The 27389-nt window shown below is 42.2% G+C and overlaps 1 protein-coding gene across 1 annotated transcript in view; it reads left to right on the forward strand.

Annotated features, from left to right (window-relative positions):
- Positions 1 to 23323, forward strand: part of cachd1 (cache domain containing 1) — an 87322-nt gene extending 63999 nt beyond the window's left edge. The window contains exons 13-27 of the mRNA XM_052073316.1: positions 160 to 328; positions 443 to 585; positions 858 to 1039; positions 3283 to 3393; positions 4459 to 4581; positions 6371 to 6470; positions 6928 to 7044; positions 7204 to 7364; positions 7500 to 7586; positions 8981 to 9097; positions 11876 to 12027; positions 12368 to 12529; positions 13839 to 13916; positions 14537 to 14638; positions 19771 to 23323. Of these exons, the coding sequence (XP_051929276.1) occupies positions 160 to 328; positions 443 to 585; positions 858 to 1039; positions 3283 to 3393; positions 4459 to 4581; positions 6371 to 6470; positions 6928 to 7044; positions 7204 to 7364; positions 7500 to 7586; positions 8981 to 9097; positions 11876 to 12027; positions 12368 to 12529; positions 13839 to 13916; positions 14537 to 14638; positions 19771 to 20015 (2049 nt within the window). The 3' untranslated portion in view covers positions 20016 to 23323. The remainder of the gene's footprint in view (positions 1 to 159; positions 329 to 442; positions 586 to 857; positions 1040 to 3282; positions 3394 to 4458; positions 4582 to 6370; positions 6471 to 6927; positions 7045 to 7203; positions 7365 to 7499; positions 7587 to 8980; positions 9098 to 11875; positions 12028 to 12367; positions 12530 to 13838; positions 13917 to 14536; positions 14639 to 19770) is intronic.
- Positions 23324 to 27389: the final 4066 nt, after the last annotated feature.

Below are 27389 nucleotides of genomic sequence, written 5' to 3' on the forward strand. Positions count from 1 at the left end.
ATAAAATACAAAATGGGATAGGCTCCAGCACCCCCCGCGACCCTAGTGAGGATCAGGCGGTTAGGAAGAAGATGAAAATACAAAGCTAGAAAACACGAAAACCTGGTCTTTGTAAAAGTCTAAGATACAATCTCAAAACCCCCGCCTATCTTGCCTTAGGTTCAAGACACGTCGTTCATCCTGTGCATCGTGTACGTGCAGCCAGAAATTCCAGTGAAGCAGCTCAAACATCTGAACACCGCACCTAGCTCTAAGCTCCTGTACCATCGTTTGGACTTACTGGGTCAACCCAGCTCCTGCCTCCATTTTAAACAGCTTGCATCTGTTGGTAAGACCAAGCTAAATTTCTCAAAATTCCAAATGTTTTGTTATGTGCGTGCGTGTGTGCCCATGCAGATATCGGCTCTGAAAACCTCTCAGTCCCTTTCTTTGCCTTTCTCAGAATCCCCCACAGTGATGCTGGCAGCTGGTAGCTTCTCATCTCCCTATGAGCACCTCAGTCAGCCAGAAACAAAGCGCATGGTGGAACACTACACAGCCTATCTGAGTGATAACACTAGGCTCATTGCCAACCCAGGCCTCAAGGTACACAACAACAACCACAACAACAAAAATGTGGCTAATGGCTCATGAGCTAAAATGAGTTTGACACCCTTACAATACAACGATGATATTTTCTTGGTGCATTTAGAAGGAGCTTATATGATGAAAATCTGTCCAGTTTTTGCCAAACCCGAAAGCTCAAGAACATAAAAGTCAGATTCCACTCCCCCTACTGTTTCCTGAAACGTATGTCGTTTTTCATCACCTGTACTGTGATCTCACATTCCCTCATGTTTCATCCTTCACCACCGCAGTCCTCTGTCAGGAACGAGGTTATGGCGACCAGTCACGTCACAGATGAGTGGATGACACTAATGGAAATGAGTAGCCTCAACTGCTACATTGTGCGCCGTTACATAGCAACGCTCAGTGGGGTGCTCCGGATTTACCCTGGATCACTGATGGACAAAGCCTTTGACCCCACCCGCAGACAATGGTGAGACTTAGTTTGGATGAAGCGAAGGGGCAAGTGTGTGTGCGTGCGTGTGTGTGTGTGTGTGTGTGTGTGTGTGTGTGTGTGTGTGTGTGTGTGTGTGTGTGTGTGTGTGTGTGTGTGCGTGTGTGCGCGCGCACGCGGCAGTGTGTACATGTGCATGTGGATATGGGTACTGAATGTGTGCACAATGATTTGCAATCATTATTGTTTTTAGTTATTTTATCATTATACAACTCTCCGGCGGGCGGCCCGGTTGTCCAGTGGTTAGCACGTCGGCTTCACAGTGCAGAGGTACCGGGTTCGATTCCAGCTCCGGCTTCCCTGTGTGGAGTTTGCATGTTCTCCCCGGGCCTGCGTGGGTTTTCTCCGGGTGCTCCGGTTTCCTCCCACATTCCAAAAACATGCGTGGCAGGCTGATTGAACACTCTAAATTGTCCCTAGGTGTGAGTGCGAATGGTTGTTTGTTTCTGTGTGCCCTGCGATTGGCTGGCAACCGATTCAGGGTGTCCCCCGCCTACTGCCCGGAGACGGCTGGGATGGGCTCCAGCACCCCCCGCGACCCTAGTGAGGATCAAGCGGTACGGAAGATGAATGAATGAATACAACTCTCCGGCGGTCCGGTGGTTAGCGCATCGACCATACTGTGCAGAGGTACCGGGTTCTATTCCAGCTCCGGCCTCCCTATGTAGAGTTTGAGTTTGCATGTTCTCCCCAGGCCTGCGTGGGTTTTCTCTGGTTGCTCTGGTCTCCTCCCACATTCCAAAAACATGCATGGCAGGCTGATTGAACACTCCAAATTGTCCCTAGGTGTGAGTGTGAGCGTGGATTGTTGTTTGTCTCTGCGTGCCCTGCGATTGACTGACAACCGGTTCAGGGTGTCCTCCGCCTACTGCCCTAATACGGCTGGGATAGGCTCCAGCACACCCTCCGCCTGCGAACCTTGTGAGGATAAGCGCATCAGAAAATGAATGGATGAATATTCACCTCCCGGACAAATTGTAATGAATGTAGCTATTTTTTACTCAAATCAACTGTATTTATAGAGCACTTTCAAACAGCCATCACTGCATACAAGGTGCTGTACATGGAACATATACAATAAACAGTAAAACAAATCGGTAATAAAGACGGTAGAAAGCACCAAAACCAAGAACAAGAATAAATCTAAGTCATGCTGAGTCGAATGCCAAAGAATACAAGTGAGTTTTGAAGATGGGCAGCGAGGAAGCTTGCCGAATGTTCAGTGGGAGGTCATTCCAGAGAGAGGGACCAGCAACAGAAAAGGCTCGATCCCCTCTGAGCCTCAGTTTAGTTCTTGGCACTTCTAATAATGTCTGGTCCGCAGACCTGAGGCGCCGGGCAGGTGTGTAGCTCTGAGACATTTACATTTGACTGTACAAAATGCTGCCATGCTTAGTCATATAATTTATTTATTGTGTTATCCCAAATCTGAAACCATGGTCCTCAGTCGGAAAAGGGTGGAGTGCCCCCTCCGGGTCGGGGAGGAGATCTTGCCCCAAGTGGAGGAGTTCAAGTATCTTGGGGTCTTGTTCACGAGTGGGGACAAGGGGGAGCGGGAGATCGACAGGTGGATCGGTGCAGCGTCTGCTGTGATGCGGACGTTGTATCGGTCTGTCGTGGTGAAGAAGGAGCTGAGCCAAAGGGTGAAGCTCTCAATTTACCGGTCGATCTACGTCCCAACCCTCATCTATGGTCACGAGCTATGGGTCGTGACCGAAAGAACGAGATCCCGGATACAAGCGGCCGAAATGAGTTTTATCCGCAGGGTGTCCGGGCTCTCCCTTAGAGATAAGGTGAGAAGCTCGGTCATCCGGGAGGGGCTCAGAGTCGAGCTGCTTCTCCTCCACATCGAGAGGAGCCAGATGAGGTGGCTTGGGCATCTGATTAGGATGCCTCCTGAGCGCCTCCCTGGTGAGGTGTTCCGGGCATGTCCCACCGGGAGGAGACCCCGGGGAAGACCCAGGACACGCTGGAGAGACTATGTCACCCAGCTGGCCTGGGAACGTCTCGGGATCCCCCGGGGAGAGCTGGAAGAAGTAGCTAGGGAGAGGGAAGTCTGGGCTTCCCTGCTAAAGCTGTTGCCCCCGCGACCCGGCCCCGGATAAGCGGTAGATGATGGATGGATGGATGGATGGATGGATGGATGGATGGATGGATGGATGGATGCATGTTATCCCAAATATACAAATTCTCTCTTGGCTACTTGCTGTGTTGCGTAACAGGTACCAGCACGCTGTGGCCAACCCTGGCCTCATCACCTTTACTGGACCTTACTTGGATGCAGGTGGCGCAGGCTACGTTGTTACCATCAGCCACACCATCCATGCCTCCAGGTAAAATGATGGATGATTTCCTTGATTAACTACAAATCACATTTGCCCTTCAAACAGGATTTCAGATGTCTTGCCTGATTTATTAAATTCCAAGTCAACTTCCCCATGGGTAGAGCAGCTTGAACAGGGGTGTCAAACGTACGGCCCGCGGGTCGGAACCGGCCCCAAGGAGGTTCGATCCGGCCCACGGGATCATTTAAAAGTGGAAAAAATGCATTAAAGAAACGGAATGATTATTTTAAATAAAACGCAATTCGTGGATTATCCGCTAGGGGGCACACTGTTTTGATCACAGTAGAAGACAACATTGTTTTGATCGGGGAAGAAAACAGCAGTCTCAGTCTGTCACCGAGATAGACCCAATGCAGCAAATGATATGAAAGCGCCAATCAATGCTTCGTGAGACCAAAACAAAGGAAAGAGATGATATTTTGGTGATTCATAGCACAGTATGTTATAATGTTAATGGTTCAGTCCACTTGACATCTACCGAGTCCGTATGTGGCCCACAATGTGAAATGAGTTTGACACCCCTGAGCTAGAAAATATTATTTTTGTCTACATCCTTATTTGAATGTATGAGGAAAATGCAACAATGTCCTGTGGTAACATACACTGTGCTCATCTGTGTTTTCACCTTCCCCCCCAAAAAAACCTTTGAGCATAGCATTATGTTTTTCCACATGTCTTGTCTAAATACAACAGCAGAGATGCTGCAGCAACAAACGCAGAAACATTTCAACACAGGTTCTTTAAGCTGGAGTTTTTCAGGGGCATGCAATTGCAGTGGAGATTAGCTTGTTGACTGTTCCACTTACGTGAGCCTAAATTGCAATGTATGATAGCCATAGCAAGAACTATTTACCAGGAAATGCATTGACCGCATGTTCTCCGCATGTTTGATAGTGTGCCGTGTTTTGACAGTCAGGGGTGTAGTTTGTGTCAACGCAGATTCCAGAATGCCTATGCGAAGGCAATTATTGATGGTAAATAGCTGTGTTATATTGAAATGAAGATGTTGTTACCTATTTCTGCTTCTGGCTATCTTCCATCTTCTGTCTCTAGCTCTCAGATGGCCCCAGGCTATGCAGTTGCAGTGATGGGCATAGACTTTACCCTTCGCTACTTCTATAAAGTTCTGTTGGACCTGCTTCCCATTTGCAACCAGGATAAGGGAAACAAGATCAGGTGGGTAAACTATGGCCTGGGTGGAAATTTGTCTTTTCTTCTTCTTGTGTGCATTGTTACTTCTTCCTGCTACCATCTTACCATCACTTCTGAGCAAATTCTTCAGTGTGTTCTGTTTTGTGCATCAGTGAATTCACAAGAGAAGAAAAATGAAAAGAGGCGAGAGATAGATAATCAGATTTTCTTGGTATTCACTTTGGAGATGAGCCTTTCTGTATCATCTGCCCCACATACTTTAAGGGTTTCTGCACTTTATCTGATGCTTTCACCCCCTCCTCCCTGTAGTACCCCAGCCGTCTTTCTGCCCCCAGCTGCAGCTCCTTTCACATCCTTTCTGTTGTCGTGCAGAGGCCATATAAAACAGGATTAACCGAAAGCGAGTATCTGGTGCAGGAGCGGCCGTTATTTGGCAGAATGGGTGCAATTAGTTGCTTGGTCCAGCAAGAGAGGAGATAAAATAACATACCATGTATTCTTTTAATTGGATATGACGATTGTGTGTATACAAAGAGAATACAATGATTTCTTGAATCATGTTCAACCTTTATTGAATTGAATATACTAAGAAAGACAAGATATTTCATGTTCAAAATAATGAACTTTATTGAGTTTTACAAGTAATCATTAACTTCAAATTTTATGGCTCAAACACGTTCCAAAAAAAGCTGGGACAGGGTCATGTTTTACCACTGTTACATCACCTTATTCCCCATTCACCCGATTTCCAGAAACAATTTCAAATGTGGACTTGTCAGACCACAGAACACTTTTCCACTTGGCATCAGTCCATCCTAGATGAGCCTGGGCCCAAAGAGGCCAGCGGCATTTCTGGTTGTTGTTGCTTTTGGTTTGCATAGTAGAGTTTTAAGTTGCACTTATGGATGTAGCACCTAACTATATTGACTGACATTGGTTTTTCCTGAGCCCATATGATGATGTTCTTGACACATTGATTTCAGCTTTTGATGCAGTGCCACCCGAGGGATCGAAAGTCACGAGCAGTAAATGTTGGTTTTTGGCCTTGCCACTTAGATGCAGTGATTTCTCCAAAATCTCTGAACCTTTTGATGATATTAGATGAGAAAATCCCTAAATCCTTGCAATTGTACGTAGAGGAGCATTGTCCTTAAAGTGTTCGACTATTCCGTCACACGGTTGTGAACAAATAGGTGAATCTTGTCCCAGTTTTGCTTGTTTACGACTGAGCAATTCAGGGAAGTGCCTTTTATATGCAGTCGTAGCACCTACCTGTTCCTACTTAGCATGTTTACCTGTAGAATGTGTTTGATGAGCATTGTTCAATTTTCTTCGTCTTTTTTGACACCTGTCCCAACTTATTTGGAACGTGTTGCAGCCATAAAATTTTATGTTAGTGATTATTTGCTAATAACAATAGTCAGTTTGAACATGCAATATGTGTGTTGAATTTAGCGATTTTGATATACAGTATTTGCAATATTAAACATATACCAAAAGAAATGCATTTTTATTAACTACTGAAAGAAATACATTGTTGTGTTTTAATGCAGCAAAATAAGACAGCTCAATGGATTTTGAGTAAATTAAGTGTGATTGATGATCTTCCATACTGTTCATCAATTGGATGGCATGCACATTTGAACGTTGCATTGGACTGTTTGGATTTTGATAATAGCATACAATTCAACATGATTTATTGCATGTCCTTGCGATATTTATATTGCATGGGCAATAATCATGAAAACAATACTTTTCTGCTATATTGTGCCGTAATGCATGAATACATGGACATGTAATGTGTTTTTTGTAGGTGCTTTATAATGGAGGACAGAGGGTATCTGGTGGCCCATCCCACTCTCATTGACCCTAAAGGTCATGCCCCTGCAGAGCAACAGCACATCACACACAAGGTAAAGAGCCCAAAACAAGGCAGCCACCCATCTACCCATTGTCTGTATTGCTTATCTCCACTAGAGCACAAAGCTTAAGTGCTCATTAAACACCATAGATATCCATCCATCCATTTTCCGAACCGCTTGATCCTCACGTGGGTCGCAGGGGGTGCTGGAGCCTATCCCAGCTGGCTTTGGGCACCCTGAATCGGTTGCCAGCCAATCGCAGACAAATACATATCAAAATCTATAAATAAACAACACAACTTAGTGCGTTGATGTAATTTTGACTGGATAAAGTTAGCATTACTCCAACAAAATACATCGCTCCCGACAAACACCCAATTTATATGCCCCATGACATTGATATTTTTGATGCGTTTGGCAAAAATAGAAACATGGGTTAATTATTAACATAAAATATATTTGTATCGCTAATATGTGTGAAAAAAATTCTTATTCCTTTTAATGTCAGGAGCCGCTGGTTGCCAATGATATACTGAACCACCCCAACTTTGTCAAGAAGAATCTGTGCAACAGCTTCAGTGATCGCACTGTGCAGCGCTTCTACAAGTTCAACACGAGCATCACGGTAAGGACTGGTTGAAGGACAGCCTTGGAAATATGATCTAACGCTGCCACCGCGTGGTCATCTTTGGTGGCGCAACACTGAATTCGCATCAGATTCCCTCTTACTGTGCATGCAATTGACTCTTTTCATATTCATACTCACACCTCCCGTCTTCCTTAGGGGGACCTAACCAATCTTGTCCATGGCAGCCATTGCTCTAAGTATCGTTTGACACGAATACCTGGCACCAACGCTTTTGCTGGGATTGTCAACGAGACGTGTGACTCTCTGGCCTTCTGTGCTTGCAGCACAGTGGACCGCCTTTGTCTCAACTGCCACAGGTACCCTTTCACGTGAAAACTACCTCATTCCAAACATTCCATGCATAGCACACATGTTTGTGTAGGTGCCAGTAGAAAAAGGGATAACCGTTTCCTCCGCACACACTCATTAAATCACGTTTCTTTACGTTTTAGAATGGAGCAGAATGAGTGTGAGTGCCCGTGTGAGTGCCCCCTCGAGGTGAATGAGTGTACTGGCAACCTCACCAATGCTGAAAACAGGTCAGTTGTGCTGATGCTCAGTGAGAAGTGAACTAATCTCTTTTCATCAATGGACGCTACAGCTTCGTGTTTGCTTTCAAAACTTAGCTTGTAGCAGACGTGCACATTTTCAGCATGACGTCTCTGAGCCACTGATGAAAGGACACTTTGAACCCCTCCTCTTTCATCTATAACCGCCTTCAGACAACAAAGTGTATGCAGAAAAGTGGTGAAGATTGCACGAATGTCTGCGTCCTATGTGTGTTGTGTTGTGTTATTTTTGTTATATTGACTTCAAAATGGCGCCGCGAGAGTGGCTGCCTTTCCAGCAGCTCCTATATTTTGTTGTTCTACTTCTTCCTTTCATAACTTTGCTGCTGGGAATTGGGAATTTCTCCATTGCGAGACTAATAAAGGTTTTATTATCTTATCTTATCTTATTTTCTTGTAAATCTTCTTCAGTGTCATATACAAAGATGCAATTATTTATTCAGAGTTTACACCTTGAAACGAAAAATTATTAGTGACAGGTATTCTTGCTGCTGGAGGCTGTAAATTTCCCCAGTGTGGGACGAATAAAGGATATCTCATCTTATCTTATCTTATCTTATTCCGTCAAGAAAAAGCCCGGTCATAGAGAAGTCGACCGGCTTCATAATCGATATTTCAGGAATAGGTATTCCTGAAATAACTATGATCTATTTACTTACATTATTTATTGGTGTTGCGAAAATAGTTAACACATTTTGGCACTGTTTTGGTTAAAGTAAAATGGGGAGGATGTAGACTTGTACCTTATGTATCAGATTGACAGTTAAATTTGAAATCTGGCTGTTAGGTCCAAAACTACACCAGTACAGCAGCCAAATGTCACAGAAATAGCACATTAGTAGGAAGTCTACTTTTCATTTCTGTGTAGTGCTCTTAAGGTTTTATGCCTGGTTCATTTTCCTCCGGCTGTTCTCATAATTTGCCTTGTTTGTGCTTGTGTGTGTGTGTTTTAAATGTCAAGAGAAGCATGATCCTCGCGCCATCGTAAATGTCTGGTTGTTTCTTTATTGAATGCTCGTGCTTCTTTTGTCTTTATTGCTGTAGTTGTCTCCAGTTGTCCTCCTTTCTTTCTGCCAAACTGTGCCATCATTCAATGTCCTTCAAATCTCTGGTTTCACCCACCTCCTTTCATCAAGCTTCGCAAGCCTCCGAGTGTGACGTCTGCCCTTGCTTTCAGGAAGACATGCAATTATTCTTTTTCTTTTTTTGTCATCAGATATATTTTCCCCCTTCTTGTGTCAAAGCCAACTAACTCTTAGTCTCACGTTTTGAGAGAGTTCTTTGCATTGATTTACATGAAAAAAGACAACAATCTGTGCAACAGATTTCATGCTCAATGTATTTTCCGTAATTGCTCTTGACAGAAATCCTAGCTGTGAGGTACATCAGGAGCCACTCAGTTTGAATGTGATCGATCCCAGTCTACAGGACACACTTCCTCAATGTATCAACACTCGCTGCAGCCAGAGATACAGCAGCAGGTGAACCCCGAACACCTCTTTTGAACAAATTCACTGAATTATATAGTTAGTGGTTTCTACTGCACTCTAAATCAGTGGTTCTTAACCTTGTTAGAGGTACAGAACCCAACCAATTCATATGCACGTTCCCTGAATCCTTCATTACTGAAAAATAAAAATCTGGTTCAAGAAGCTTTCCTTCAGTTTTGCCGGTGCGAGACTTGAGTTGCTCAACTTGGTACGACAATTCGTGCAGATAGGATGCTGATGATTCCCATCACGTTCTGTGATGCATGTGAATCCATGTACTATGTATTCGTCCCACCACTTTCTTTTTTTGCTTGACATAGTTAGCATGTATGAAAACATTCAGAAAAAAAATCACACGACATACTATCATGACAGTGACACGTTGACAATTGAGCGAACTAAATTTCCCGCAGCACTGATTGGACAAGCAATGTAATGTGATCATCCACAGCCAGTGATGGCCAAGCGGGCGCGTCATCACTCATTGACGTGTTGAGTCGGCTGTGTCCAAACCTCCGTTGAACCCCTGAGAACGATTCACTGAACCCCTGGGGTTCGAGCAAACCCAGGTTAAGAACCACTGCTCTAAATCATCACAGGACTGTTTTTGTTGGGGGGGGACCCCGCATATGTCACCACCGCAGACCATATTCAGCATCATGGTGTCTCTTGTTTAGACCACGTGACCATTATCAAACCATTTGTTTGCCAAAAGAGATTCATGGTATTGAAAATGCAGGATGCAGTATGGCCTCTATAAAAGAAAATTTGACTTAGAACAAGTTAACCAAACAGAGAGCCTGTGAAGGAATGTATCAATGCAGCTTCAATGAGGTTACTCAAAGGTAAACAAAATCATTTTTCACTTGAAATGTGCATTTGCTTGTTATGATTGCATTGAAAGTTAAGGATGAATTTGCCTGTTCAATATTACTTGAAATGAAGTCTGAGACACCAGTGCTGCTTACTCTAAATCAGGGGTGTCAAAGTCATTTTTGTCACGGGCCACATTGTTGTTACGTTTTCCCTTGCTGGGCGGTTATGAATTTTGGGAAACCATATAAATGTTGAATCCCCTCCACGTACAACACAGCGCACAACAAATTGACAAATAACTCGTTTTAAATTCAGAAGTCAAGAATAATGGCTGTTATTGTGGATTACATATGACAATTTGAAATTTTGGTTCAGACTTTAGCACGCATCATGGAATTGACATGCTTAATTTGCTTTGGCAGGCCACATAAAATGATGTGAACTTTTCTTTTGATGGTGGCGCAGGCACCTGCAGCGGCTCCTCTTGTTGCATGTTGTCTTGAGAGGGAAGAAATTTCATCTGCACATTTGACAATAAAGTTGGACTTGACTTAACTTGCCATGATGTGGCAGGCCAGATTTGGCACCCGGTCTTCCTTGACTTTGTCACTGGTGCTCTAAATTGTAAGCAAATTCTAGCAAAATGGTTTCTTCTTTTAGTTTAGAGGGAATAAAATAGTTTCATTTACTGTGCACGGAGATATTATTTATTTATATATAATTTATATATAATAATATATATATTATTTATATTTTTCATATTCCATTATTTGATTGTGCAAAACTATAAATAAATATTGTGAAAAAGAAACAAAAAGCTGTTATATTAATATTATTTGCTAGGTTGGCTACGCAAATCGAAACATGTTGAGGTCCGTACCTTTGCACTGGGAAATCCCTTGCAACTGGACCCCTTTGAATTTTAATTGAAGATCCTCTGAATTGTAATTTTAGTTCCATGTTCTCGAAGGTGCCATACAGGAACAGGCCGCGCAATCGCGCACTTGTAACTAGTTGTTTAGTCCCACGTAGTGGTCATGAATAGTAATTAGAATTGTAGTTTGAAGATGACTTGGAGATTTCCCCAGACGTTTATAATTTTACCACTCAATGAAACATCAGTGGGCGGCCCGGTAGTCCAGTGGTTAGCACGTCGGCTTCACAGTGCAGAGGTACCGGGTTCGATTCCAGCTCCGGCCTCCCTGTGTGGAGTTTGCATGTTCTCCCCGGGCCTGCGTGGGTTTTCTCCGGGTGCTCCGGTTTCCTCCCACATTCCAAAAAATATGCATGGCAGGCTGATTGAACACTCTAAATTGTCCCTCGGTGTGAGTGTGAGCGTGGATGGTTGTTCGTCTCTGTGTGCCCTGCGATTGGCTGGCAACCGATTCAGGGTGTCCCCCGCCTACTGCCCGGAGACAGCTGGGATAGGCTCCAGCACCCCCCGCCACCCTAGTGAGGATCAAGCGGTTAGGAAGATGAATGAATGAATGAATGAAACATCAGTATCCAAATGAAAAATGTTCGTAGCTGGCCAAGCGTCATCAGGTGGCACTATAAAAAGGGCAAAGGGCAGACACCAATCAAGACAATATCAAAGGCTTTTTTTCTGTTTATTGCAAACAGTGAAACTGTAATAATACAGTCAACCCTCGGTTTTCGTCCAAAATCCGTTCCAGAAGGCTGTTCAAAAACCGAAACCACGCGCTTTAAAAACAAAACAAAACATGTTTCTTGAACACGTATGCTCACAATGGAAAGCGACATTGGAGGCAAGCGTGTAAGGGAGGCAAGAGAAGTCAAGTGGTGCATTCAAGTACGCTCAGTTTGTTTGAGAACTGAAATTTGTTCGTCATCCGAGGCATAAAAAACTCGAAATCTTTGGTCGAAAACCAAATTGGTCGAGAACCGAGACGTTTGAAAACCGAGGTTTGACTGTACTATGTTCTGTTTCAGCGACTGCTTTGGTGTTTTGGACTGTGAGTGGTGCATGGTGGACAGCGATGGCAAGACCCATCTGGACAAGCCGTACTGTGCCCTGCAAAAGGAGTGCTTCGGGGGCATTGTCGGTGCAAAGAGTCCATATGTAGACACCATGGGCCTCCTTGGTGAGTCAATTAATTCCCACGTTGATTTCGGTAACTCGAGAGACCATTAGTAACAACAAACACCAATGTACTTTTTTATGGTGCTGCAGATATTGTGTGTAGACCACACAAATGTAATAAATGACGTATCGTTTCCTTCAGATTTTTTTTTTTCTTGCCGTCAAATTGGCCAACTGCTTGCAGTTAAGACACACAAGCACAAAGCACAAAGAAATGCAAATAAAATGTGTTGCTGCAGCACAGCGGCTATTGTTCTGTATGCTTCTGGCTTCTCGCATCGTCTCAAATCCTTTCTAAGTAACCTCTGACCCCCGCCACTTTGTCTTTATATCCTCTTCAGATGAGGAGGTGGCATCTTTGAACATGATCAAGACTGCTCCTGTGGGTCCGGTTGCCGGAGGTATTATGGGATGCATCATGGTGCTGGTATTGGCCGTGTACGCGTACAGACACCAGATCCACAGGCGCTCGCATCAGCACATGTCGCCATTGGCGGCACAAGGTATGGACTCCGAAGCAACACCTGTGTCTTGGACAAATATAGAGTGCACCCCCACTATTCTGGGGAATAAGGACCAAGCTCTGCGGCAAGTAGCGGCAAAGATTCTGCACGTTGTCTGCGCCCCTCACAAAAAATTGTATGATTTCCTATTTTGGAGCTACCTTTGTTTAAATGAAGGTCCTCAAATAATTTCAATACAGTTCTTTTGCACCAAGATGCCACAAGACAGCGACAACTCAATGCTTTTGTCTAACAAAAACTGCTGAACTTACATTAACATAGTTCAAAATCCCCCAAGATGCCGGCGAAGCAATACTTTTTTTTTCCTTTGGCCTCGGCATTAAATCAGAAAATAAGTTAAAGGAGTTTTTTTTATTAGAGTATAACGGTGGATAAGCCCCCCCCCTTGACAAAATATTCAGCGATCATGTGAATATGTGACTGACTCACTGCAAATATTTGCCGCTTCACTGTACTGACTTATAACCACTTAGAAGTAAGACAGCAAAGTAAGAAAATTGTACGATTCTGGTTCGCCTTTATGCAGCTTCTAACACATATACCGTATTAGCCCGAATATAAGACAGCCCTGATTATAAGACAACCCCCTCTTTTTCAAGACTCAAGTTTGAAAAAAGACTTTTGAACTCCAAATTAATTTTTATACAGAAAATAATTACAGAACATCTGAATCAAATGATTCTAACAATATATTTGAGAGAAAAAGCATGTTATTTTGTCTCATTCAAATCTTACTATCTTAACATTTAAATATGGAAATAAAGTGCAATCACATTCGTAAATGAATGGCTTGTGGTTTTTGAAATGTAAGTTACATCATAACTTCTCCTCACCTGTGTTAACCTGGCCGATCTTCGACCCACTTTTCTCCAGATTGTCGCTATGTTTCTCCATTTTCTATGATCTCTTCTATTATTTTCTTCTCTTTTCTTTCTTACCGCTATTTTTTATTTTTCTTCTTTGTGCTACCGCTATTTTTATTTTCATTCTTATTCTTTGTGACGGGTTCACTTCGGTCTGGGGGCGGTCAAGTTCAGCATTCGCTTCAATTATTTCTGGCGCCATCTAGCGTTGTGAATGTCTAGACACCGAATATAAGACGACCCCCCACTCTTATTTCAATGCAAAAAACACTGTCTTATATTCGGACCAATACGGCACTGCCCAGCAAGAGAAAATGAAATGCTTGATTTATTTATTTTGTGCAGTGCGATGCCTCGCAAATTTTCACACACAATCTCTCTGAAATTACGACTCCACTTTTTTTTTTATCCCCCTGTTGCACCAGAAATGTCAGTGAGAATGTCCAACCTGGATAATGACAGAGATGAGAGGGATGACGACAGCCACGAGGACCGAGGCATAAGTAAGTTATGCTGGCGGTATCACGTGACCGTGATGTCATTACAATGAGTATGTGAATGAAGCATTGCAATGTGAAGATATTTTTCTGTTAATGAAATGAGAGACATTTATGTGTTTCCTCCGTAATTTAAAGTAGGTCCCTGGTGACTTAATCAGGTCTCTGATGACGTTCTTTTGCCAAAATACTCTCAGGACAAAGAATTAAAGTACACTTGATATATCCGCTTGTGGACTACAATTTCACTCTAGTCTTAGATTCTGTAGCAGAAATTCTCGTGACATTTTGTGGCATTACTGGAGAATCCTGGAAACTGAGAGATTTGCGACAAGGGCCTCTTTAGTCAGCCTTGTTGCCAAGTCGGGGGCAGAGAAATTTGGTGTAAGGGCGATTATTATGGAAATTCTCCAAACTGAAATGACACTATTCAGCGACATTCCAACGGCTTGCCGACAAACACATGTTCAGGCGTAGGCGGGGAGCAAAAGATTTACGTGGCTATTTCACATTTGATGGCTTGGCAGGCTTTCCAGAGTCCCAACTATTTGCATAAAAGCAATTAAAGACTTCATTTTCCACAATGTGTCCCCTCTAAATTATGTGTGTGTTCTCTTCACTTTCAGTAAGTAATACTCGATTTATCGCCGCGGTGATCGAGAGACACACCCACACTCCAGAACGGCGGCGAAGGTACTGGGGAAGATCTGGCACAGAGAGTGACCACGGTAAGACCTCTTATTTCAACTCTCATTGGCACAAAAGTAGAAGGGCATCTCTTTTAATCACTGACTTCATCAGTCAGGTTGGACTAGACTGCTTAGCTCCCTCTAAACCTTAACTCTTGAAAAATAGATTTGGAACAACAACCCAGTCAGTCTTGTAGTTTTTCAGGAGGAGTTTCTGAAGCTAAAGAAGCTAGAACAACTCCTTTTTTCCCCCACTTCACCAAGTGTAAAGATGGGACTGCAGAACAGTACTGAGTCGGTGAATGAGGACTTGGAATGATGGTAATGGACAGGGGTTCCAAAAAGGACATTTTTTCACAAAACTAGACAGAAGTACTTAGCAGACAGATGACCGATAATAACACCAACAATGGATAAGGCTTCTCTTCGTGTTCTCCTTCTTCATGCAAGCCCTTGAATATGATGGGGCTGGAAACGAGGCATTGTGCCGTCAGCGAGAAGGGTCTTTTTCTGGATAAGCAATAATAGTGTCCACAGGCAGTACCGTTCTTCTTGAGCTCCGCAATAACATCATTTCCGCTGCTTTCTCAGCATTATGAGACATGTCTTACCTGATGTTGATGATGAAAGTGGGTTCCTCAAATGATAAACAGCATCAGAATTTCCCCAAATTGTCATTTTAACACTCGCTTGTCTTCAGAACAGTGCATGTCCAGGTCTTGATTTTTCTCCCATCTTTGTGTTGATCGTAAATATCACACAATAGATATGTTAGTAAACTCGATATAACTAGATACTAAACTGGATTTTTTTGTAAATATTCCCATAGCGCTGTGCCAATCAGCTCATGACTGCCTACATGGCGGCCATGTTGGGGAGATAGACGTTGCTGTCATATGCCATGCATGGACACTGAAATGAAGTTGTAAGTTTCTCATTTCTGAAAAGCTGAAAAGGATCATGTTGTATCTATATGTGAACATGAGAAATCCCAATCTATCAAAGTACTATGCAGATAATAGTTTAACTCGGCATAGGGGATGAGCTTGGATGACAGCATATTCGGGGTGCACATTATACATGAGTAGAGCAGCAACAACAACAAAAGCTTGGGGAGGTGGATTATATCTGAGAGCGTATTATACTCCATAAATTGTTACTTTTACGTTTACGGTTCCACTGTACTGTTCTGCTCATGGTTGAATCTTGCTTTTCAACATGCCGGATTGTTATTGTGTTAGCAGCCAGGCTCTCACATTCGCTGGATGTGGGCGGATGGACAGCTCCTTTCATGTGGGCTCTTCACACCCACGTAAGGCATTGCTTCGGAGCGCCTCTGCTCGTTGCATAACCGAGGATGACAGACAAATGATACAGATGAGTGGGCTCAGAGAATCTTTCGGCGCAGTGTTTAAGAATGTAGCGACGTTGGATGAAACCATGGAGATCTGCTCGTGCTGTGTAACATACGATGAGGTCATGTTCAGTGGAAGCCGATGCGTGGCTTCCATTCAGGTAGCAAGTCTCTCCTTGCGATCTGCTCCCTATTCATACTGCTCCGCATGCAGGGAATCAGGAGTAGAGTCGGTGATCCGTGGCTCACTTAAGGATACTTCCACTCGCCACTTTCCCCGAGATGCAAAAAAGACGAAAGATGAGACATCTTGAGTGTAACACAAAGGCTACAAGGAAGATGAGCTGGAAATAATAGAGTGAGAGATAGTGGGTGGAACTCCATCAGGGATTAAAAGAAAATACATTACTAAGTAGACACTTAAAGTCGCAACTCCTCTGTGCTGGGTCAAAGGTGTCCTCCTACACCCAAATACATTTATGTGTTTTCAGACTCCACACATTGAATCGCAGGAACTCATTTCGTTGTTGTTTTTTTTCTTCAACAGTTGAGGTAAAAAGGGGCCTGAAAATGGCTGCCACTGAAATTAAGTTTTGGTTTCGAGTCATGTGCTCACAATACTCCTACGAAGTCTTTAAAAGGACAAATTAGTGTTTTGATTCTCCATACCAGTCTTGTTAACATGGCAGTCATGACGCCATACGTTTTACGACCCTAATTTGTTTCAATATGATTACACGGGGACATTTTACTTTTTAATGGGATGGATACAAATAGTTGAGTCTTTGAAACGACTGCTGACCTATTAAGTGTGAAACCGAACAACCAAGTGAATCTTATAATCCTTTTTTCTGAAAATGCATTCGTGAGCTTGTGCGCATTCACGCAGTGTGATGGATGAACTTCTTCCTCCATCTGTCAAATGTCACGTGGAGGAACAGGTTGTACTTGACGAATTGTATTAAAACAGAGAAAACTAAATCCTAAACAAACAAAGTCCAAAGTATCAAACAAAAATCATGACTGAAGGTAAAACATAACAATGAACTAAACATGACTGAAACAGAAGCCAAGAGCAAACAATGACCCGACCATGAGTGGTCGGGCTGGGCGTCCTTTTAAAGAACTAACAATTACATAATGACCAACAGGTGTGCAGCTGCAGGGAGAACCCTACAGTGCCACCTGTTGGTCCCAAACCGAATCATGACGTCAAATGCTTAAAGTGTCTATGGATGCTTGCTTTTTGCTCTGCTCAAGTCGACATAATAATAGGCTCCACCCTGATCGTCATGGATAACAAAAGCCAGATCCAGCAGTATGTGGGGGTGGCGTATGCACTTTTTCATTTGCATGAGTCTGGGCCAGCTCCTTCAAACAACCTCATTTCAACACGACAAGTAATATGGTGTGCCAAGTGTGATATCGTTTTTGATTGCTGAAGTATTTTTACAAACGCGTGTAGCAGACATCAAGGCGCCAATTAATTATGTTCAACAGGGGGGGAAAAGTCTTTTTTTTTTTTAGTCCCAAATGACCATTTGCCGTAAAGTACACACAATCTTCATGATTACAAGACAAATTATCTTTGTCGATGGTTAGTATGACGTTAGGTACTTTAGTGTGCGCACTGATCACAGGTTTGTATTATTTATTGTTTCAACGCATGCGTTGTGTTGCGGTTTGGCCCACCAATCACTGGTTGTCCCATTGACCCCCGTTAGTCTTTCTTTGACCTCAGGCTTGATGCTATGTTTAAGAACAGGACAAAATTGTTCATGAATATACACGGAAATCCATGTTTTTTTAAAAATTATTATTGTGTGGCAACATATGGTGGAAACTAGCCTGGGGAGGAACTTGGGTGCCAAAAAAGAGTGTTAGCTCAATGCGCATGTACTGTATCTGCTTGTATTTAAAGGCTGGGTGCCTTTATTACTGCTTTTGAAGTGGTCCTGTTTCTTGTGCCAATACAATAAATGGGACATATTTGGATCACGAACGATTGATTCTTTTGGCTGGAAAAATAACAAACCCATTAAAAAAAAAAAACTCAATTATCCTCCTGACGACCAGTAGTTCAAATTTGTCCTCTGTAGAGGACATCTGTGAACCTAAATATCTCCCACCCAGTGCATCCAATCGCATTAACTCCTTTTGCTACTCTAAAGAGGACATGTAGTGCTTTCCAATGATACCAAATTTGTAGGGGTTAGAAAAAGTTAAAAAAAAATGGCTTGCCTCAGTGCGAGCACTTTTTATGGGAAGAGGAAAAGTAATACTTTTTACCAAACACATTTTGTCTTGAAATGCTGTTGGCATTTTAATTATGACTTTATTGAACACGTTAAAGTGTTGTTTTAAATGTATTTGAGCCTGTTTTAAAAAATGTAGTGGGATTTCAAAAATTTCTTTTGGAGTAGTCCAATTACTACACATAGATTGGGGAATTTCAAAATAAATGTGATTGGACAACATTTTTTTTCCCTGGAAGTCAGGAGGTTAAAGCAGTGAGAGGGAGTATACGGCATCTTCCAGATAATGTCCACACACTTGAATTGCTACCATGTCGCTCTGTTTAATCCGCTGATGAGTTACATGCATAGCTGATACAACTGTCACCATGCCACATACTTTTTTTTTTTCATTACTTTTTTACACATTACTCAATTGCGAAAGTATTAGCCCCTCCCTTGAACTCTTTGACCTTTTATAATATTTCATGCAAAACCGAGGAATGTCACCGGGATGTTAGGAAAAGACTTGTAGGACATTTCTTCAGTGCGGGGTCAAGCAGCTGAATCCAGGTTCTTAATGACTGGCTGTCGTGCATCCGGCATGACCCAGAGCACCTCTGAACCGCAGTCCATTGCCCGGTGCGTTTGGATATTTCATGCTGACAGCACATATCGTAATGAAATCTCTTAATAGCGCACCATAAATTTAATGTTATATGTTGCATAATGCCGAGTGGTTAGCCAGTCAACCGCACAATGCAGAGGTTGTGGGTTCAATCCCGGCTCAGGCGATCCTGTGTGGGGTTTGCATCTTTTCCTCGTGCCTGCGTGGGTTTTCTCCGGGTACTCCGGTTTCGAGTCTTTTAAACATACCTGCAAGCTTTGTCCACTTTTGTACTAGCATATCAAGCTTCGGTAACTGTCTGTTTGTTCAGTAAGCATTTTTTTCTTTTTTTCCTTTTTTTTTTTTTACTTGATTGACTCACTCATGCGCACATGGCTTTCACAGCAATACCAAAATAATTTTCAATCCCACTAAAATGAACTCCGACAGCTGATGCGATATGAATTGACAGAGACATCAATGAACTACATTATAGCAATAATCATTGTTTTCGTTAGTTTTATAAACTTAAGATGTAGTTTCAGTTAATTGGGTTTTTTTGATGGTTTTGTTTTTTCAAATTTAATTTTGGTCAAGTTTGATTTCATTCACAATCACAATTGAACGGTGTTTGTTGTTTTTTTCTTCTTTCTTCTTTCTACCCACATTCTTGCTGCTGGAGGCTGTAAATTTCCCCAGTGTGGGACAAATAAAGGATATATTATCTTATTTTAACCTCAGGCCACCTGGCATCCACATTTACTGTAATTATGACAATATGACATTGGGTTCTCTTCCACGGGTTGGCACGACACAGAAAGCGCAGGGCTCTAAATTCGGACCTGATTGGTTACTGTTGAAGATAAACAGAAATTACTTTAACATGAACAATTTATCGGAGATCTGAAAGCTGAACCGCAGAGGGCGACACGGTAATCATGATGTTTGAATTCAATTCTTCGTGTGCTTTCTCCAGGCTACAGCACGATGAGCCCTCAAGAGGACAGCGAGAATCCACCTGGGAACAACGATCCACTTTCGGCGGGCGTCGATGTCGGTAACCACGATGACGACCTGGACCTGGACACCCCCCCTCAGACGGCAGCCCTGCTCAGCCACAAATTTTACCCCTACCGACACACGCACACACACCATCACCCGCTGCACACGCACCACCTCCAAGCGGCGGTCACCGTTCACAGCGTGGATGCCGAGTGTTGATCTATGACATGGGTAGAATCTAGAAAACGCGCTTTTAAGACACTTCACATTGCGCTCATCATCGTTGCCAATATATAGATATTTTTTTTCTATTGAACTGAGCTCAAAATGTGTGTGGGGGGGGTTGTTTTTGACACAATGAAAATGGGCAAACTCTTTATTTTGTTCACTTTGTTTTCTGAAGGTATCGGGCCTTCTGGACTCTTTTAAGAGCAGCCTTGAAAACAAATTCAGCCCATTTCGGGGAAGTTCATTGGAACAGCCAAAGGCTTCAACCTGTGAACAAGCATAATTTTTTTCCCCGTGGAGGGCCAACGCGAACACAAAACCAACTTGTCAACACTACTGGACCACAGGACTTTCAATAATCAAAACTCACACGCAGGAACCTTACAAGGAAAAGAACAAACTTCATTTACACACATAGAAAAACACTATAAAGATAAAAGATTTTTAAAGCATCATAAAGCTATTTATTCAAATTTGCAGGACGGATACAAGATCTCTGCATCCGGTCATGTAATATTTGTCTACACGCGTACTGTTGAGACAGTTGCAGTTTATTCACTGTCTCATTGTGTCAACAATGAACCTGAATCACAAGCTCTGCAATTGCAATTCAAAACGGAAAGCCGTTTGAGTGATATCATTGATGTTCATCTTAAGGCCCGTACAATGTATGAGGGGCATTCAATCAATCAGGTGAATTTTTTGGTATAAGGATTTTATAATTTTTTTGTCAAAGTAGTCTCCCAGCATTATCGCACACTTTTCCCCTCTGTGCACAAGCTTCCTTATTCCTTCAGCGTTAAAATCTTTGGACTGATGTCTCAGCCGGTCGCTCACAACACTTTTGACTTCATTGTCCCTTTCAAACTTGGTGCCTCTCATGAACACTTTTAACTCATTCAATCCCCGCCATTTTCACTGGAGCAACCCCCTCAATCTCAGCGTTTTACTGGATTTTGACTGATCTTGCAAGGCCCACAGAATATTATGGTTCCAATGCCATATAAACATGAAGTCTACCAAAATAATGTTTGGACTCTCTTCTTTCAGCAGAAAAAAAATTGGTTTCTATTTTTTTCCATTCTTCAGCAATCGGCATTACAAGATGGCTAAGTTTCATGAAAATTGCGATTCCTGGGCAAAAAATTGAGAAAAAGAGAATTTTGTAAAAGCATGCATTTCAATCATGTGAGGCACCATTGCCACCTACTGGTCGCTTTTTTACATGATTTACTATGCATCTCATTCACTAATTGCATCAGACCCTCCTCCTCTCTATGACGCAAAAAAAAAAAAAGACTTAGACATACGTCCTTGGTAGGCGGGGCCAAAATTTAAAAAGACGTACAAGTACGTCTTGTGGAATGAAAGAGTTAGGGGACCTAACAGACATCATTTTTATGCCAAGGGAATATGGGAGCTTGTGCACGGATGGGTGTGAGAGTGCATGAGAGACTATGTTGAAAAAAAGTAAGCTTCTACTTGTATTAGAAGTCCTTATGCCGAAAAATTCACCTTACTTATTAAACGACCCTCATACGAGGATGCTCTTTGTCCAAACTAGTCAAGACAAATAGTACACCGACCAGAAGCTTGACATGAGGGTTGTTGAATAAAACCTTGGACGGCTTTCCGTAATTCAACTGGAACTATTTTCTGTGTACACTTTTGGAACGGAAAATTCTTTCCGTGTCATCTCACAACAAGGAAGTTGGCAGCCTTTGGGCAGTGCCATTACCAGCTGAACAATTTCTGACACTGCCCAACATTCGCTGTTTCCCGATACCTGGAACGTCTCGCGATGTGCGTGCCGAATTGTAATGCACGTGGAAGTATAAAAAGGACAAAAGTTGGAAAATCCTTGTTGAAGAAGAAGAACGGGAGGGAAGGATGCTGCTGCTTTGAAGAGAAAAGGCCTGTCTGTTTTCTCCTCTGTGGTGAACCACTCAAAGTGTGTGTAGATGTTTAATTTTTCTTTTCTTTTTGGGTGAGGACATGTTTCTGTGGCTACTGGTCCACACAAGAAAAGTGTTTACTGTGTGGGTGTGTGCGTGCGTGCGTGCATTTTTATTGAATGCATTATTGTATTTTCCCTCAAGACATAGACTATAGTTAATTAATCACTTAGTTTTCCTCCTGATGAAGAGTCACGTGACCCGATCTGCGCTCTGTGGCTTCGATTGTTTTTGTGCTCAAATTTTGGACACTTCGGTACAAACATGTCTACTGTTTTCCAGAGATTCTTTATGTAGTGTCAAGGGGAGAATCCTAAATAGCGATCACTCCCGATTTTTATTGTTGCCGAGTAAGCCTGAAACGATCCTCTGATGTTCGCCTTGATGTGTTCATGGTGTCTCGCTATATTAAGGATGCCTTGGATATGTTTGAGGTTTATTTTTGTTTACTTGGAAGAATTCATACGTTTACATGACAACAGTTTTTCAAAGTTTTATTGTGTGTTTTCAAAGCTCCCAAAATGTTACTGTAGATATGGTAAGAGAACGGTACATTATTATGCAGATAATAACATTTAAAAAGCTGAAGCGTCATATTCTGCCGTGAGCAATGCAAGCAAGCTTCGCTCTACATTCATTTTTGTTATTGAGTCACTGATGAGAAAATAATTGGCACAAACGTTGAATCTGTCAAGCTACACTGACAAGACAAAACAAATCAAAAATACAAGACTGAAACACAATGAGAAGTCGTAATTTTGTATTGGATGAGGTAAATAGTTATTTTACAAAGTGTAACATAAGGATCGCTACATAAATTGGACATGGTAAGAGAATATAGCCTTAATGAGAGCATACATTTGTAACCGCACACTCATTAAATCACAACTTTTCCTCTCATATTACACCATTTTGCCCTTAATGTTAAGATTTCATTCTCGTAAGTGCGATTCCAGTACATTTTTGTAATCTTGTTATAATAGCTCCCTGTTTCCTTCATACTTAGAAGACTCTTATTCAATGAATTGAGTTCAGTTTCCTAATGGCATTTACAAATCTCGATTTAAGTCCAAGCAGACTTCCAAGGCAATTACCTGTTCTTTTTGTTGTTGTTGTTATTGTTTGGGTTAAATCGTTTTGGATTCTTATGTTGGGCATTTTTTAAAAATTTGAACAAATTGTCAACGGTTTTTGAAACAGTGATCAGCAGCTGTTGTGTACAGACGTAACATTAAGTCACGTACTGAAGGATGTACATCACTCACCCCTGTACTGTATCACATAAACTTATCAAATTGAAATTCATTGCCATGTGAATGTGATAAAGTTCATTTTACAGTTCAATACGTGTTGTACTTTCATTTGTACGATTTGTAAACCTCCAGAATAAGAATGCTGAGGAACATTCTCTCCTGTCCAGTTGGATGCTCAGGCCAATGTGAGCATGAGCGTGTTTGCTTTCAAAACTTTGCTTGTAGCAGACGTGTGCACATTTTTCAGCATGATGTCTCTGATCCACTGGTGAAAGGACACTTTGATCCTCTCCTCTTTCATCTATAACTATTTCAGACAACAAAGTGTATGCAGAAAAGTGGTGAAGATTGCACGACTGTCTCTGTCCTATGTGTTGTCCTGTGTTATTTTTGTTATTTTGACTTCAAAATGGCGCCGCGAGAGTGGCTGCCTTTCCAGCAGCTCCTATTTTTTTGTTGTTCTACTTCTTCCTTTCATAACTTTGCTGCTGTGAATCTGGAATTTCTCCATTGCGAGACTAATAAAGGTTTTCTTAATCTTAATCTTAATCTTAATCTTAATGGTGAAAGATCCCAAAACGCCTTACTGGTCATTTTTTTCGGCTAAAAACGCCTTACTATACATGGTCGGGGTTTTTTTGGGCTAAAAACGCCTTACTACACATGGTCATTTTTTACGCTAAAAATTCCTGACGATACATGGTCGTTTATAGGGAGCTAAAAATGCCTTACTATACATGGTCGGGTTTTTTTCGGCTAAAAACGCCTTACTAAACATGGTCGGGGTTTTTTTTGGCTAAAAACGCCTTACTACACATGGTCATTTTCGACGCTAAAAATTCCTCACGATACGTGGTCGTTTTTTGGGGTTCAAACGCCTTACTATCCATGGTAATTTCTTTTCGGCTAAAAACGCCTTACTATACAAATATAGTATATTCATTGTTCACTTCAAAGAGCTGAAATCCTCAGGCCTGCTCCTGAATTATTTAAATTTTTGCAACGTTTGTTTATAATTGTATGTATATGTTGTTGTTTGTGTTATTCGAATCGAGCAAAAGGACTCCAAATCCCAACGGCCAAACCCAGAAGTGAACATTATTGACACAGCTGATACAGCTGTAATGCAAATTACTTGTTTTAAACAAACATTCGAGTGCGACCGCACAAACGTGACGACTGTGCAAAAATAACTAAATAAAAGACACAACTGTTACAGAAAGGCTTTACACGCTATTTAAACTGCCGATCGCAAACGCAACAAACCGTGATTGAAACTAACTGTGATGCCGCTGTTGACACGTAGCGCTAACTGTAAACTGTCAGTGGCAGACCCGCCCCTCTTACAGCGCCAGAGTTGAACCATCAATATGAGTTTCCTTGGATGGAATTTATTAGATTCGTTCGTGATTTTAGCGGTCATTATACAAGTGTTTCGAGGCTCTAATCTCTCATTGTGTCCGAGGATCGCTAATCCATGGCCAAGGACTTGACTCCCAAGGCTATGCACCAAGTCCTCGAGCCGGTCTTCGAGGCCAAGGACACTTTCATCTTAAATACGCTTGACAAACCTGTCTCTTTTATATTTTCTGTTACTGTTTATTGTTTTTATATCTACTGTACATGCTACAATTCAGCGGTATTCAAGTACAGTAAATGGTTTTGGGAGTGGCGGGCGGGTCCTACTACGGATGAAATATTACAACTGTAAGCTTATGTAATATTATTCATTATCATTTTATGTTTGATCATCATATTATTTCATGTTAATTTTAGTTATGAGAGTTGTGTGAACGTGCTGCGGTGCAGACGTCGCCCCCCCGACCCCTTTTATTAAACTGCATTCAAGGATTCCATCTCTCCTTTTGTCATTCCTAAAGAAGAGCTATCCACTAAAAACAACGAACCCCGCAATTTACATAACCCAGCAAATTTTGTTGAGTTTATTTGTAATTATAATGCATAAAGCATTGCAATTTTTGTATAAATTATTGTTTATTATTTGTGTGGAGGGGGGTGGGGCAAAGGCTTTGGGATTTTTCGGACACGTACTGTAAATAGCCCATCACAGCTTCAGCAATTCTTCCTCTCTTCGCTTCTGTTTGTTCATTTTACGTCACATAACGAAAGCGTAATTCGACATTTGTATTTATTCAATTAACTTTGATATTTACAGTTTAGTTCATATTAGAAAGTCTCGAAACGCACATTTGATTCATGATGGTGACATTTTATTCCCAAAGTCATTTTTTGAAATGAGCGAGGGTACGACTTGAGGGATTTTGAATTTGCTGTTTTCAGTGGCTCTTAGGAGTGCTTTTATTTGTTTCTAGCCTGTGGGATTTGGCACCACCGCCTGTGTTTTACACTAGTTGATGAAAGCAAAACATGCGAATGGATGTTGGTCGCACTTTTATGTCAGTATAATTAAATCTCATTACAGGATTCACTTTAATCAGTGGTGAATCCATTTTTCTTACTCCTCCCACTTGTAAGAGGAGTGGCAGAAACTACTGCACTTTTTTGCTCTTATTTGCACTTCCCATCCACCGTTCTTTAAATTTGCCGCCGTGTTTTTGCACCGAAGGCAGCAGGTGGCAGTAAATCAGCACGAGACACGTGAATTGTGTGCGATATCTGTACTGCAGAACCGCCGACGCTATTTTTGAAGCAATCATAATGGCGCCCACCAGCCACATTTGACAAATGAGGACAATCAAACGGCGTATCCCAAAATTCATCTTCCTCATCTTCCTAACCGCTTGATCCTCACTAGGGTCGCGGGGGGTGCTGGAGCCTATACCAGCTGTCTCCGGGCAGTAGGCGGGGGACACCCTGAATCGGTTGCCAGCCAATCGCAGGGCACACAGAGACGAACAACCATTCGCACTCACACTCAAACCTAGGGACAATTTAGAGTGTTCAATCAGCCTGCCATGCATATTTTTGGAATGTGGGAGGAAACCGGAGCACCCGGAGAAAACCCACGCAGGCCCGGGGAGAACATGCAAACTCCACACAGGGAGTGGAGCTGGAATCGAACCCGGTACCTCTGCACTGTGAAGCCGACGTGCTAACCACTGGGCTACCGGGCCGCCCGGGCGTATCCCAAAATAAATAAATAAAAACAGTCTGGACAAAAAATTATAAATATACAGTATTTTCACTTTTAACTAACTTTGTTAGAAGGAATTTGGGGACAATGGGTTTCAGTTGTTTCATTATGAAAGAATTTGGCCAATTGTGGACATTTAATTTTTGGACAAAATATTACATGTAACTTTCATCATTGAAGCACTCAAAATATCCTATAGGTAGCTATCTAGTGATGAACACATTGTTTATCCTTGAGGCGGGTAGCGTCATCTCCGAGTCTCTGTGACTCCCTAAGTGTCTTTTCAATTTCATTAGCTTGTCAAGCACTATTGGCCAGGCTCAGCTCCAGGCAATTTCTCAAAATCTAAGCACCACATCTGACAATTTTCAGAAGATAGACTGTACTCCTTCTAAGGTTTAGAAATCATGCCAGCTTTTTCATGTGTCAAACCTTTCGTCAGGGTGTCCCAGAACCAAAAGAAAGATTGACAGTAGAATAATAAACAATGTGGTTGTACATACAAAGCCTTTATTTTGCACTTATATGAGAATGAACAATGCTAATATTTTGCTTAAAACATTATCTATGAAGGACTTTAATTTTATTGAATTCTCATTATTAAGAAGATTAATTCAATGGGCCCTATTTTGGGTGGACCAGTGGGCGACTGGTTAGTGCGTCGTTCTCGTAGTGCAGAGGTGCAAGATTTGATTCTGGCTATGGCTTTCCTGTGTGGAGTTTGCATGTTCTCCCCGTGCCTGTGTGGGTTTTCTCCAGGCACTCTGGTTTCCTCCCACCTTCCAAAAACATGAATGGAAGGTTAATGGAACACTCTTAGTCTAAATTGTCCCGAGGTGTGACTGTAAGCGCGAATGGTTATGTCTATGTGTGACTTGCAATTGGCTGGTAATCGTTTCAGGGTAATCCGCCTACTGCCCGAAGACAGCTCCGATAGGCTCCAGCACGCATGCAACCCACATGAGGATAAACTGCTTAAAAAAAAATGGACGGATCGATGGATGGGCCCTATTGTGGTAGATTAGCACCAGTGCGCTCGCCA

The sequence above is a fragment of the Hippocampus zosterae genome, chromosome 8, assembly GCF_025434085.1.
Source record: "Hippocampus zosterae strain Florida chromosome 8, ASM2543408v3, whole genome shotgun sequence".
NCBI classification, from domain to species: domain Eukaryota; kingdom Metazoa; phylum Chordata; class Actinopteri; order Syngnathiformes; family Syngnathidae; genus Hippocampus; species Hippocampus zosterae.